The following is a 15,874-nucleotide window of genomic DNA, read 5'->3' on the forward strand; positions in this document are numbered from 1 at the left end:
CGCCGGACGTGAAGCTCCGCGAGTTTCCTTTGCGCGGCGCTCTAAGTCCATTGATTGATTTCACCGCGCTTTTCCACCTGTAACAGAGGCGGTGGTGCAGGGCCCTGTCAAAGGGTGTGTCTAGTCTGGAACTCTTGAGGCCGCAATGACAAATGATGCCATCCGACCCCCGGCCTCCGAGTTCTTGTCCCGAGTCCCCCTACTCCCTAATCCCCTCCAGTGCGGCTGGCCATGGGAATACTAGGTGTCCTGCTCTCTGAAAACTCTCCCCTCCCCAAAATCCTCAACACTTTCTCTCTTCTGCATCCATCCCTACACTGAATTAACGGGGCAGTGGCAGCGTGGGGCCTGGGGTGTTAGTTTGGAATTTTAAAAATAGGGCAGAAAAAACTTGAACATGGCCACAAGAAGCCAGGGCAGGGCAGTGGGGGGACCACAAGTGCAAGATTGGGTCCTGTGTAAAAGGCCCATGCTGGCCACAAGGAGGGCTTGGGTGAGGGTGTTGAGCATGACTAAGGAGATGAAAAGCCAAGTCCTTTCCCTGGGAGAGCTGGAAAGGGCATCAAAGAGGGTGCAGCTGGTACAACCCTACCTCACTGAGACTCTCCTGCACATCAGGGGACACAGTCAAGACCCTTCCTTCGGAAGCCTAGACTCTACAGTGGGAGACCAAGGTTAGCTGGAACCTCTGAGAAGTCATCTTTGATGCCCTTGGCACCAGGACTTGAGATAAACTCCATTCCAACAGGATGAGGGACGAGAGGATGAACAGGGAAGATTTCTACCACGGGAATCAGCGTGGCAGTTGTATGGATTAAGCATCCAGGAAACAAGAGTTTTCTCTTCCCTTCCTGAACCCCTGAGAGCCCATTGATAAACATGCAGAAACCAGAAAAAAAGACCCCCCCAAAACCAAGAAACACCACACCAACTCTTAGAAAGTGTCTATTCGTATAAATAAATTTACACTATATTTAAGTGGCAGTAACACTTCCCATTCTTAATTTTTCTTTCTCTCATAATGTGCAGTGGCAGGAAGGAAGATCTCTCTGAGGTTGCTCCAAAGCCCATGGGAGTGAATGTTCCGGTAGACCTGGGGCTCTGCTGAAGGGGGCCGGGCCGCGTGGGGGCAATGTTGACACCAGGCCCGGTCACCTCGGTACCACTCGTTAGTGGTCTGGTTGGTGGCAGCCAGGTACAAAGTAAAGCACAGGTAGCCCCCCAGGAGGAGGCTCAGCATGACGACAAAGCCCAGCATGAAGACAATCCTCGGGAAGGTAACGAACAGGTACTGGGGGCAGAGAAGAAACAGCACGTTAGGCAGCCAGGCTGGGACATTAGAAAGGGTTGCACCCTCCAGCTGCAGCCCAGTCTGCAAACACTCGAGAGCTGCCCACCCAGCTCCCCGACCTGCATACACATCTGACCATCTAAACACAAAACCGAACCACAAGCAGCACTGAAAAAGAGCCCGGGAGGAAACCCGAGTATGTACAAGAGTTCCAAGTGAGCTAAATGAAACGTGTACATTGAAGGAAAAGGGAAAGGATACTCCCAGGAGGGAGTGCCTTCCCTGTTAGTGGTTTATAAAACAAAGCCCTAACTACAGACCTGAGTTCATGCATCAAAATCAAGTCCAGATGGACAGAGGAGATCACTCTCTCTCTCAACACAGCATGACCATGGAAATGTGCATACAAGAGTATTCACTACACTGATTTTAATGGCCCCTCTTCCTAAAAGAAACACGTTAAAAGTCCATCCACAGGGGCACCTGGGTGGCTCAGTGGGTTAAAGCCTCTGCCTTCGGCTCGGGTCATGATCCCAGGGTCCTAGGATGGAGCCCCACATCGGGCTCTCTGCTCCGTGGGGAGCCTGCTCCCTCCTCTCTCTCTGCCTTGCCTCTCTGCCTACTTGTGATCTCTCTCTGTCAAATAAATGGATAAAATCTTAAAAAAAAAAAAAAAAAGTCCATCCACAAGGAAGTCAAACCTCGGGATAGTCACGCTCTGGAATAAAAAGGAGCCAATAAAAATGAGATCAATTTCTACGTTCCAATTTGGAAAAGACATTGACAAAAGATTGTTGGATGTGGGGCGCCTGGGTGTCTCAGTGGGTTAAGCCGCTGCCTTCGGCTCAGGTCATGATCCCAGGGTCCTGGGATCGAGTCCCACATCGGGCTCTCCGCTGAGCGGAGAGCCCGCTTTCCTCTCTCTCTCTCTCTCTCTCTCTCTCTCTGCCTACTTGTGATCTCTCTCTGTCAAATAAATAAATAAAATCTTTAAAAAAAAAAAGATTGTTGGATGTGAAAGACAAGAGGCGAGGCTCACAATGGGATCGTATTTGTGTAAAAACAAAAAGATTCCATGAAACTCCCTATGACTATATAAACACACAAAAGAAAAAAGACTGAAATGTTCACACAGAACTACAGAAGTAAGGATGCCTGGGTGACTCAGTTGGTTAAGCTGCTGCCTTCGGCTCAGGTCATAATCCCAGGGGCCTGGGATTGAGTCCCATTGTCGGGCTCCTTGCTCAGTGGGGAACCTGTTTCTCTCTCTGCCTCTGCCTGCCACTCTGCCTGCTTGTGCTTTCTCTCTCTCTCTGACAAATAAATGAGTAAATAAAATCTTAAAAAAACAAACAAACTACAAAAGTAGTTGCCCCTGGGGTGTGAAGTTGTTAGGAGGGGAGGGGCGGATCTCCCCGTTTTCTTTTCATTTCTTCCTAAAGATGTTTAAAATTTCATGCTTCTCTCCCCAGCTTTACTGAGATATAACTGACAGGACACTGAAAGTTTAAGGTGCATAACATGACATACAGCAAATGATCATAACAGGCTTAGTTAATACATCTGTCACCACACATGGTTACAATGTTTTTTTGTGATGAGAACTTTTAAAACCCACTCTTAGCAACCATCAAATATACAACACAGTATTGTTAGCTACAGTTCCCAGGCTGTACATTGTATCCCCAGGGCTTCCTCATCTTTCAAATATGACTCTGTACCTTTAACTACCTATGCCCAATTCCCCACCTTCTTCGTCCTTTTTTTTTTTTTAAACGCTTCTGACTGCTTCAATTTTAATGTTATTTTTTAAAATTAAAAAAATGAATTTTGAAAGAGGTCAGTATTTTTATAAAAATATTTTGTTTACTTGAGAGAGAAAGAGAGAGAGAACAAGTTGGGGGGTGGGCAGAGGGTGAGGGAGAAACCAAATTCCTGCTGAGCAGGGAGCCAGATGAGGGACTCGATCCCAGGACCCTGAGATCATGGCCTGAGCTATAGGCAGACGCTTAACTGAGCCACCCAGGCACCCCAAGAGTTCAGTATATTTGAAAGTCAGGATTAAGAGAGAAGCAGATGCATCTCTTGACAGGGGGGACTTTCTAACTGAAGTTATAAAGAAAAGAGATATATTTGATGAGAAAGGAGGTGTAAGTTTTTTAATACAGAAAAGGATACATAAATTGAAAAAAAAAGAAGAATAAACTGTCATTACTGCACGATCTCAAATCAAAAGTAATTTTAGTATCAAATAGGTAAACAGTTAAAAGGACATAATTCATAAAAGATCTACAAATAACTGACAAATGAGAAAAATAATCAAAAGCAATGAAAAAAATAGAATTTTTAAAAAGGATACACAGTAGTTTCCTACCAAATTAGAAGCACCTGCTGCCCCCGGGCATTCTCAATGCCAGCTCTGACTCAACGAAATGAACACTGATAAAAATATATATTCAAGTCAAAAGATTTATAAATGTCAATAATCTCTGATCCAGTACATATTTTTTGGAATTTATCCTACAGAAAGTCCTAAGTACAAAGACAAAACCATATACACTGCAAAGGGGAAAACACACTTCACCCATGGAGAGAGCTGTGTATCACGGGTCCCATGTCCCACCTGATGGGAAGTAACATGAAATACACATCCCTACCTAGGAAGCATTCTTGCCAAAAATATTTAACTTGAATCTAATGAGGGCTCTAGACTAACTTCCAGTTCACATTAATATGAAGGAACAGAGGAAAATCTGTTGACAGAAGTAGGAAAAAGGCAAATTTAGAACAAGGGACATTCTAAAAGACAACCAACTAAACTACTAAATGTTAATTTCATGAAAAAAAAAGGCGGGGGCATTATTTTAAACAGACTAACAAGACAACATTCAGTTGGCTAACGATGAGGTGAAATCTGGTTCAAGGAGGTAAAAAAGCTATAGAAGATTCATTTGAAAAAAATGAAAAAAAAAAAAAAGAGAAACAGTGGGGATATTTCAATATGGACTAGATGATTTAGTACCTATTTATTACATATCCTAGGTTTATTACATAGATTTACTATTACTTTTCTTACGTGAGGTAACATAATTATAGTTATATAGGAGAAGGTTGACATTCTTTAAAAATGCATGTTCAAGAATTTAGGGGCAACGCGACATGATGTCTTCAATTTATGAGCCCAACATGGGGCTCGGTCCCACAACACCAAGATCACAACCCGAGAAGAAATCAAAAATTGGATACTTAACCAACTAAGCCACCCCATAATTGAAAAAAAATTTTAAGAGTAAAAACTGTTCAAGGTTGAAACGACAAGGTTATCACTACACAACCAATCAGAATGGCTAAAATGAAAAACAGTGATAACATTAAGTGCTAGCAAGGATCCAGACAAACCAGTCCGTCCCCCTTCACTGGTGAGGATGTACAATGGGGTACAACCACTCTAGAAAAGAGGATGGCGGTCCTTTCCAAGACTAAAAATGGACTTACTGGCAACCCAACGATCACACTGAAGACAGATCATCACGTTGGACTTGTGAATGGGAATGTTCAATGCAGCATTTCGCAGGGTCCTTCAGAGGGTGAATGGCTAAACAAAGTGTGAAATACTATACAGCAGTTAAAAAGGAAGGAACCCTAGATCCCTGCAACCACTTGTGTGGATCTCAAAGAAATTGCATTAAATGAAGAAACCAACCTCAGAAAGATACTGTATGATCCATTTATGTAACAATCATAAAATAACAATAACAGAGGTGGAGAAGGGAGTAGTGGTACCAGGCATTAGGGATGTGAGGAGGAAGCTGTGGCTGTGAGCGGTAACATGAGGGAGTGTGTGGTGATGGGTAATATAGTGTGTTGACTGTAGTGGTGGTTGTACATGGCTGCACATGGGACAAACTGCACAAAGCTACACACACACACACACACACACATACAACCACAAATAAACACATATGTAACTGGTAAAATCTGAATTGGCTATGGGGATTGTGCCAACCTCAATTGCTTGGTTTTGGCCTTGAGCCGTGGTTGTAGAGGGATGCTGGCATGGGGGTAAGGGCTTACAAGCACATAGGCTTCCTGTGTGTTTCTTTGTAATCTCCTATAAAACTAATTTATTAGTAATTATTTCAAGATAAACTTTAAAAAAACACTGGCTTTAAGACTGTGTATTTTGTCGAGGCACCTGAGTGGCTCAGTCATTAAGCGTCTGCCTTCAGCTCAGGTCATAATCCTAGGGTCTTGGGATCAAGCCCCGCATTGGACTCCCTGCTCAGGGGAAAGCCTGCTTCTCCCTGTCCCACTCCCCCTGCTTGCGTTCCCACTCTCACTGTTTCTCTATCAAGTAAATAAGTAAAATCTTAAAAAAAAAAAAATAAAGACTGTGTTTTACCATATTAACACAGTATCCTTACAGTCCTATTTTCTGAGTGCTTTTAAATTAAGAATGGGTGTTGGGTGCCTGGGTGGCTCAGTTGGTTGAGTGACTGCCTTCAGCTCAGGTCATGATCCTGGAGTCCCGGGATCGAGTCCCGCATCGGGCTCCCGGCTCTGCAGGGAGTCTGCTTCTCTCTCTGACCTTCTCCTCGCTCATACTCACTGTCTCTCTCTCTCAAATAAATAAATAAAATATATTAAAAAGAAAAAAAATTAAGAATGGGTGTTGAATTCTGTGAAACACTTTTCAGCATCTAGAGAAATAATCATGTCATTGTTCTTTATATTTAATAATGCTGTATAAAATATTAAATCAATTTCCTAATATTGAACCAACCTTGCTGTATAAAATATTAGTCAGTTTCCTAACATTGAACCAACCTTGCATTCATGGAGTATATCCCACTTGTTCATGGCATTTTTATATTCTTTGAAACCAAAGGAAAAAACACTCAAGAAGAAGTAAGCAGTTCCCTAGTGATTGCTCATAAGCCACTTCCCATAAATTCAGTAGAAATCTTTTAGTCATCAAATGAGTTTTTAAAAAAACTCTACATTATTGTAAATTAATTTTTGACAAGGGTGCCAAAACAATTCAATGAGCAAAGAAGGGTCTTTTCAACAAAAGATGCAGGACATCTGGGCATTCACATACTAAAAGTATCAAGTTAGAGCCCAACCCAATAGCACATACTCAAACTGACTCAAAAAGGATCAAAGACCTAAATAAATACGTAGAAGAACATTTAAGTATAAATCTTCATGACCTTGGATTAGGCAATGGATTCTTACATATGACACCAAAGCATAAGCAACAAAAGAAAATATAAAATCAAAATATGAAACTTTTGTATCTCAAAGAAAGTTATCTCAAAAATGAAAAGGCAACCCACTGAATGGGAGAAAATACTTGCAAATTCAAAAAAAAAAAATACTTGCAAATTCTATACCTGTGAAGGGTCAAGTGTCCAGGTTATATGAAAAAATCTCACAACACAAGAAGAAATGACAATCCAAAAAAATGAGCTTCTCCTCTAAATCTTCTTCTCCAAAAAGACATATAAATGGCGAAGCAGCACACAAAAAGATGGTCAGCATCGTTAAGTCATCAGGGAAACGCAAATCAGACCACAATAAGGCAACACTTCACATCTATTAGGATGACTTTAATCAAAAAGACAGATAGTAACAAGCATCCGGCAAGGATGTATGAAGTTGGAACCTTCATACATGGATGGTGGGAATGTAAAATGCTGAGCATTGTTTTCCAATGCTTTGGAAAACAATCTGGCAGCTCCTCAAATGATTACAAATACAGTGACCATGTGACCTAGCAATTCTCCTGGGTCTGACTCAAAAGTAGTGGAAACCTGTATCCACAAAAAAACTCATACACAGATGTTCATGGTAGCCTTATTCAAAAACAAATAAAAAGTAAAAACACTCAAGTGTCCATATGTGATGAACAAATAAAATGTGCTCCATCCACACAACGGAATATTATTCAGCCACGAAAAGGAGTGAAATACTGATTCATGGTACAACATGGATGAACCTTGAACATATTAAGCTAAAAAAGAGAAGCCAGTTCAAAAGGCCACATACTGTACAATTCCATTTATCTGAAATACTCAGAAAAGGCAAATCCATTAAAAAAAGAAGGTAGATTAGTAGTTGCCAAGAAAGAGCGGCATGGGGAATGACTGTTGATAGGTAAGAGTTTATTTTTGGGGTGATGAAATGTTCTGAAATTAGATGGTGGTAGAGGTTACACAACTCTGAACCACTAGATTGTACACTTTAAAAGGATGAATTTTAGGGGCCCCTGGTTGGCTCAGTAGGAAGAGCAGGTAACTCTTGATCTTGGGGTCATAAGTTTAAGCCCCACATGGAGTGTAGAGATTACTAAAAAAATAAGTAAACTTATTACTTAATTAATAAGTAAACTAAAAAAAAGGATGAATTCTCGGGGCGCCTGGGTGCCTCAGTGGGTTAAGCCGCTGCCTTCGGCTCAGGTCATGATCTCAGGGTCCTAGGATCGAGTCCCGCATCGGGCTCTCTGCTCAGCAGGGAGCCTGCTTCCCTCTCTCTCTCTCTGCCTGCCTCTCCGTCTACTTGTGATTTCTCTCTGTCAGATAAATAAATAAAATCTTTAAAAAAAAAAAAAGATGAATTCTATGGTAAATGTATTATATATCAACTAAACAAACTATATACTGGGGCACCTGTATATAGTTCAATCAGTTAAGCATCTGACTCTTGATTTCAGCTCAGGTCATGATCTCAAGGTTGTGAGACTGAGGCCTGTGTCAGACTCCACGCTCAGTGGGGAGTCTGCTTGAGATTCTCTCTCTCTCTCTCTGCCCCTCCCCTTGTTCATGCGTGTGACCGTGTACACTCTCTTTCTCTCAAATAAATAAAATCTTAAATAAGTAATTAAATATTTAAAAGTGACATTAATTTTTTTAAAAGGAACGGCTTCATCTTTTGACTAGGAAAATGTCCTTTTTCCAATTTTGAAACCTAAAGTCAGAAACATACACCCTACAACATAATTACCTGCACATTAATTACCTGAATGAGAAAGACAATGTCAACAACCTGGAAGTGTCCCAGATCATCAACGTAAGTCTCCAGATACAAGTCCGACAGCACCACCAACTGGACCAGAAACACAGTGCTCACCACGGCCATGGTGCCAGCTGAGGCCGTCAATGTCAAGAGGTAGAGGAGGAAGTACCTGGCGTTCCAGGCCCCGATACAGTTGTTTACCCAAACACAGTGATGGTCAAAACGGTGCACACACCTGTTACACACACCTGCACAGAACGGGGAAAGCCACAAGCCCGAGTCAGTCCCTGATGGAACAATGAGACCACGCACATCTATGGAGATTTTTATGAACTCTTGGCAGTATGAGTTGGAAGAAATGACGGCTGCTATCACCGAGCTATCAGAACCACAGCGTCAGTACAGTGGCCACGAGCCACGGGTGGGTTAGTAAGCACTTGAAATGTGGCTACAAGAAAAATCTGAAAGCATACTCTGTTGATATTGATAAATTCTAGATAGTTTTTCAATTTATGCAATGCTCCATTAAGTTCAATATGAGCATTACTTGACCAGATATATATTTTTTTTAATTTTTAATTTTTTAGATTTTATTTCTTTATTTGACACACAGATCACAAGTAGGCAGAGGCAGGCAGAGAGAAAGAGAGGAAGCAGGCTCCCTGCCAAGTAGAGAGCCTGATGCTCAACTCGATCCCAGGACCCTGGGACCATGACCTGAGCTGAAGGCAGAGGTTTTAACCCACTGAGCCCCTGAACAGATATAATTTTAAAATTATAGTCAAATCAATTAAAGTCAAATCAATTTATCTGCATTATGTAGGCATTAAAGGAAAATGATTTTTCGGTACTGATTCAGTTATTTTATTTTTTTTTTAAGATTTTAACTGATTCAGTTATTTTATTTTTTTTTTCTTTTTTTTTTTTTTCCCCACCCCCCCCACCATCCCCACCCCCAGCCTACTGCTCTTCAGTTATTTTAAAACATGTAAGAATTTCTGGAATAACTTGGGTATGTGAATCTGCTCTTCCTGCTGCAAATTTTATAAAATATAAATATAGATCAAGTAGTTCCAAGGGAAGTTTAGTGTCTCAGTAGACATGTTCTGTAAATGGAAAATATATACCAGATTTCAAAAACTAAGTATGAAAAAGAGAATATAAACTATCCATGAATGATTTTTTATATTGACTACACATTAAAATGGTATTTTAGGTATGTTAGGTTAAATAAAATGTATCATTAAATTTAATGGTCCCTCATTTTACTTTTGTAATGTGGCTACTAGAAAATTTAAATCACATGTGGCTCAATTTGTATTTTTGTTGGACAGCACTAGTCTAGAATCTTGGTTATTCCCCAGAGGAGTAGGCTCTGCCATGAAAGACATCTGCAAACATGACATCCCACAGAAATTCCTGTTGGGTAACAAGACCTACCACGTGGCAAAGGAAAGGCTGTTATGCCCAGGGCTGAGATGCCCACTACACAAGAACATTACGAGCTTCATCTTCAGGGGAGCCCAGGTGGCTCAGCTGGGCTAAATGTCTGCCTTTGGCTCAGGTCATGATCTTGGGGTCCTGGGATTGAGCCCTGTGTCAGGCTCCCTGCTCAGTGCAGAGTTTGCTTCGTTCTCTCCCTCTGCCCCGTCACCACTCATGTTTTCTCTTTCTCTCAAATAAATAAATAAAATTTAAAAATAAAATAAAATAAGAGCTCACCTCCAGTCATCTGTAAGAAACCACTATCTGGCCTCTACCGGCAGTGGCTGCTCCATGTCTGGGAGAAAACTGGTCCTGCTTCTAGATTTCTGTAACATTTTCTTGCTACAAGGACCATGTGTCTGCTGTGCAAGGACAGAGCTGGGATGAACCAAAGCCAAACTTACTGCAGTGCTTGGATCGCGCTGGTTTCCTTAAATTGCAAGTAGAACACTTCATATTCTTTGAGAACATCACTTCGTCGAATTCATAAACTTGAAGAAATGATAACTCATTTGCTTTTGTTATGGTACCTGAAAAACGTAAGGACAAGTGTCGGTTTCGAGCGATCCGATGGACTGAACGTTCACAAAATCTGTCCTGACAAAGAGTGACTAAAAACGTCTGTATTTACTATTCTAAATAACTCATTTTAAAATAAATACCTTTACCGAGATACAGTTCATAAGCCCAATTCACCCATTTAAAGTGTACAACTTAACAGTTTTTAGTCCATTCACAGTGTTACACAACCATCACTGCAATCAATTTTAGAACATTTCTATCACTTCAGAAAGAAACCCCTTAGCAGTCAACCCCAACCCTCTCGAATCCCAGCCCTTGGCAATCACGTAATCTATTTTCTGCCTCCATGCATTTGCCTTGTTTGGATACTTCTTATAAATGGCATCATACAACTTGTAGGCTTTCATACCCGCCTTCTTTCACTTAGCATAGTTTTTCAAGGTTCCTCTATGTTCTAGCACATATCACTCCTATTGCCAAACACTGTTCCATTGAAAAGGCACATCACATTTACCTATTCGTCAGTTGATGGACAGGTGGGGCTTCAAGGATAGAGAAGCTTAAAAGTAAAGGCATGGAAAAAAGATACCAAGCAAATATCAATCAAAAAAAAAAAAAAGGTAATGGGCACCTGGGTGGCTTAGTCGGTTAAGCATCTGACCCCTGATATCAACTTAGGTCATGATCTCTGGATTGTGAAATCAAGCCTGTGCTGGGCTCTGCGCTGGGCATGGAGCCTGCTTAAAAGTCTCTCTCTTGGGGTGCCTGGGTGGCTCAGTGGGTTAAAGCCTCTGCCTTCAGCTCGGGTCATGATCCCAGGGTCCTGGGATCGAGCCCCGCATCAGGCTCCTTGCTCAAGCAGGGAACCTGCTTCCCTTCCTCTCTCTGCCTACTTGTGACCTCTTTTTGTCAAATAAAATAAAATCTTTAAAAAAAAAAAAAAGATTCTCTCTCTCCCTCTCCCTCTGCCACTTGTCCCCCACCCCTCTCTCCTCTTAAAAAAAGTATAATATCAAACAAAAAAAAATTGAGAGCAAAGAGCATTACTAGTGACAAAGAGGCTCATTGTATTTTGAAAAAACATTCAAGGAAAAGGGAATACCAATTCTAAACTTGAATGCATATAATACAAATATATACATAACTATTATACACACCTACACATACATACATCTATAATAGCTTCAAAATAAGTAAAGCCAAAACTGACAAGGAGAAACCTCAAATCTATCATCAGAATGAGGTAACATACCTCTGTTATTGCAAACAAAAAAATTAGGATGAACATAAAAAATGTGAACATAATTAACCAACTTGACTTAATGAACCCACATGCTGTCTACACCCAAGAACTAGAAAATATACATTATTTCAAAACCACACAGATCACTTACAAAAATGACACACAACCGGGCATGATGCAAATACCAATGAAATTTTTGAAACAGGGCCACAGAGACCACAAACTCGCTACATAACACAAAGTATCAAAAAATAAACTAAAAAAGCATGTAGAAAATTTTAGGCTGTCCTAAATAACCCAAGGGTCAAAGAAGAAACCAATAAAATCAGAAGACAATCCCAACAAGAAGATGATGAAGGCACGGCACATCGCATCTTTTACCAAGTCCCCAGAGGGATCACTCGTCTGTAACCGTGCAGGTGGATGGCTGAGTTGCCGTCAGTCTCCACACTGGGGGCCTCAACTTACCAGGGTTGCTCACACAGCTGAGCGTGAAAAACACCAGGTTTACAATCAGCAGCAGGTAGGGCAGAAGAAGGTAATGCAAGGGAAACTCCAGCTCTTGACAGTAGCCAAATACTTCCCAGGTGTATTCACTGTAAACCATCCCTTGCAAGACAAGGTGCAGAAGGATGAAGGTGTGGTTTCTGAAAGCAAAAAGGCAGCATGTGGCCTTCTCCATGAAGAAATCGTGTCATACTAAAGTTAACCTGGGCCCAACCACTTCCTTTGGGCTTGATAATAGCACGAATTATGCAAGAGACGATGTGAGACAGTTCCCACATTGCCTCACAATACTCCGTACTCAATAGATGTCATATATTAACTTTTTTTTTAGGATTTTAATTATTCAGAGAGAGAGAGTGTGTGAGCGTGTGACAGCAGGAGGAGGGGCAGAGGGACAGAGAGAATCTCAAGCAGACTCCATTCTGAGCCGGGAGCTCAAAGTGGGGCTTGATCCCACGACCCCAAGGTCATGAACTGAACTGAAATCAAGAGCTGGATGGCTCAACTGACTGAGCCACCCAGGCACCCCTTTTGTCTTTATTGGGGATTGAGGTATCAGGATGTATCTCTTTTCATAGGAATGCATGTAATATTGCCACTCCTTAAATATTTCTGTGAAAACTCCAGAAATAAAAGGCAGATTATTTATGAGCAGAGGTCCTAAACCCAGGACTCTTGATCCTTCTCAGCTTCCTTCCCCGAACTCCAGCTGGAAACCAACAAGCAGTGTCCTGAAGCTAGGGGACAGCAACAAATAATAATCAAAACAGAAAAGAAAACAGTATTTTTTTTTTAATTTTTTCAAGATCTTATTGAGAGAGAGAGAGAGAGTGTCAGCGAGCAGGGGGAGGGGCAGAAGGAGAGGGAAGAGAGAGAATCTTAAGCGGGCCCCATGCCCAGCAAAAAGCCCGACTCAAGGCTCACTCTCAGGACTCTGAGATCAGGACCTGAGCTGAAACCAAGAGCCAGATGCTTAACCAACTGACCCACCCGGACAAGAAGAGAGTATTTAGGGGCGCCTGGGTGGCTCAGTGGGTTAAGCCGCTGCCTTCGGCTCAGGTCATGATCTCAGGGTCCTGGGATCGAGCCCCGCATCGGGCTCTCTGCTCAGCAGGGAGCCTGCTTCCCTTCCCCTCTCTCTGCCTGCCTCTCTGCCTACTTGTGATCTCTGTCTGTCGGATAAATAAATAAAAAAATCTTTAAAAAAACAACAACAAAAAAGAAGAAAGTATTTAAACTCATACCGTGTATGGAAGAGGTAATGAAGCAATTTTAGCATAGCTCTCTGAAGGCATTCTGGAATTATATAGGAAATTATCTAAACAAAAAAGAAGGATTCAATGTCATTCCGCATTCTCCCCGCTCCCAAACATACCAGATACTCCCCTTTGAGCTAGTGATACTGGGGATTTGTGTTTCTGCATTAAGGGCAGAGAAGAGATTTGAAAGAGAATAAAATAAAGGGTTTCCCTCAGCTGGTCTTCCTTTGATGCCAGTTCCTCTCCTACCTTTCCACTCTAACTCCAAAGAAAGCACCATGTTGCGGTCTTCAGGCAAAGGAAGGAGAGTAGAGGGGCTGGTAGGTAATGTTAATGTGAACTCCACTCCCTTCCCTACCTTGGGTTCAATCCGACGTTCCAGAGTCCATTTGCAATCACTAGGCATTAATCCAGGTCAGTCCCAAGTCAACCCGTTCCCAAAGGCTGCTGACCCCAACTCTGCTCACTTTGACCCCGGAAGGATGGTTGGCAGCCTGGGGCTTACTCCCTGGTCATACAGCCCCCAGTTCCACGCATCAGGACCCTCTAGGCAGACACTGCTCACAGCCAGGCCCAATTACAGGCATCAAATTCAAAGAAAAATAGCCAAACTTGAGAATGTTATCTTCTCTCAAAGCGACATCACAAAATTACTTTCAACAATAACAAAAAAAAAAGGAGAGAGAGAGACTTTTGAATAGACCACAAATACCATAAATGAAAGAACTGAACAAATAATAAAAATGGCAACTCTCTTTTTGTTCCATCAGGGAACTGACGAGCCTTTTAGACTGGTGGTAGTCAAAATCCAGCGGTCTCCAGGCATCGCCATTACCTGTGCTGTCCCTCTGACCAGGCCCTTCAGGTAATGGGTTTTTGAGCAGATGCAGATCATAACAACACTGATCAGCACCAAAGCCATGTAGAACAAGAAGAGAACCAAGAAGTCCATCCTGGGGCTACAAAGAAACAGAAAGAGTGTGACTACTACTGGGGGATATATTCCAAGGTGCATATTCTTAGATATCAACTCTGTAAACGGCTCCCCAAACAGAATTCAGCAGCCCTTATGCACACCCTGCTTTGCACTGAGACCACCCACTTTGCACTGAGACTGTCCTTCAAGAGCTTCCTAATCAAACCACTGTGATTTATTTAGGGCATCTTCTGCCTACAAATTCCAAAATTAAATGGGGGGGAAAATGTGCAAAATGCATACACTTTCCCTCCCACCAGCAACAAATCATCTTTGTGTTTACTTAAATACAAACCCACGTAGATATTGATACGGAATGTACCCAAAAGAATCTGCTGACAATGCTACTGGAACAAACATCCCCCAGAGGCAGTCGGGGACTCACTCCCACAACAATCGTGGATCACCCAGGGGGACCAGAGTCAACACACAAGCCTGTATTAACTGGAAACGGTTACTTCTGGCCTTAGCAGATATGATTCCGGGCAGGACTTCCAACTGAGATAACCAAACTACAAACTATTCACGAGGTAAGACGGAGGAAACAATGAGCAGCAATTCTCACGATGTGATTCAGGGTCCCCAGCCTACATATTTCCCGTTTGGATAATTTTCTACCGTCAGCTCGGGCATTCCTCCTCCCAACATTCACGGAGAATTCAAACGGCATCTGCTCGTGTGCAGCGGCGTGTGCCTGGCACAACAGGTGGCACCCAAAGCTGCAGGAGGCATGGTTCTTCCAGAAGGCTGGATCTGGCTGCAGAGACAGCGATAAAACACCCACACAATAAAACAGGGTGGGAGTCAGGGGCGGTAAAAAGTGTGGAAACTAATTTTAAAGTCAGGGGATGCTGAGATCCCGCGGGAGTGAACGGGACTATAGGACTTCGGGAGGAAAAGCTAACTGGGAAGATTAAGCCAGGAGCCTTGGATCCTGGTTCCTATTCCTAATCTCTGAGGTGCCTACGCTGGCCACCGGACAGAAAGGCTTATCCGAGGCTACACTATCCCGGGGTCCCGGCGGGTGGGCCTGGCCGGAATTTTCCCCGGGGGCCGGGAGCCTGGCTGGGGGACGGGGTGTAGAAGGTGCAGAGGGGATACGGTGGGTACCCTGAGCACCCGGCGGGGTGGAGGTGTGGGGCTGCGACCGCACACCCCCCCACAAACACACACACATACACACTCACACACAGGTGGAAGGGCGTATCAGACAAGGAGACAGACACCCCTGGGCCAGCTGAGTGTCAAAAAAAAAAAAAAAAAATCCCTCGGAGGCGGCCTTACAGCCGGGATCAGCCAACCTCCAGCCGCACCGAAGCGACGCCTTCAGGGCGCTTCTTTAAACTTCCGGCGGGCCTGTGACGTCAGCACGCGACGCAGGCCTCTAGGCCGACTTCCGGCGGAAATGTGGGCGGGCGGGCGGACAGGCAGCCGCTGGGGGTGGGTTTCGCGGCTGGTGTTCGCGGTTGGAATGGTGTTGGTAGCTTCGCACGCTGGACCTTTCATGAGGGGTGGTCGGGTCCGAGGGCTGGAAAATCGAACTTTGGAGCATTATTACCAGGAAATCTTAAAAA

At 43.1% G+C, this 15,874-nt stretch overlaps 1 protein-coding gene across 4 annotated transcripts; it reads right to left on the reverse strand.

The window, feature by feature from the left end:
• Nucleotides 1-932: 932 nt before the first annotated feature.
• ZDHHC4 (zinc finger DHHC-type palmitoyltransferase 4) lies at nt 933-15,666 on the reverse strand. 4 transcript variants are annotated; one of them, XM_044233829.1, is made up of 8 exons: nt 15,488-15,666; nt 14,919-15,057; nt 14,160-14,283; nt 13,310-13,383; nt 12,027-12,205; nt 10,198-10,323; nt 8,312-8,556; nt 933-1,291 (listed from the first exon to the last, which is right to left on the reverse strand). In XM_044233829.1, exons 3-8 carry the CDS (start codon nt 14,274-14,276, stop codon nt 1,001-1,003), a joined length of 1,032 nt encoding a protein of 343 aa, XP_044089764.1. In that variant the 5' UTR covers nt 14,277-14,283; nt 14,919-15,057; nt 15,488-15,666; the 3' UTR covers nt 933-1,000. The 4 variants fall into 4 exon arrangements, with proteins under 4 accessions (XP_044089764.1, XP_044089765.1, XP_044089766.1 ...); XM_044233830.1 differs by having other exon boundaries at nt 15,585-15,645; XM_044233831.1 differs by having other exon boundaries at nt 15,602-15,633.
• Nucleotides 15,667-15,874: the final 208 nt, after the last annotated feature.

Source organism: Neovison vison, chromosome 14 (assembly GCF_020171115.1).
Source record: "Neovison vison isolate M4711 chromosome 14, ASM_NN_V1, whole genome shotgun sequence".
NCBI lineage: Eukaryota > Metazoa > Chordata > Mammalia > Carnivora > Mustelidae > Neogale > Neogale vison.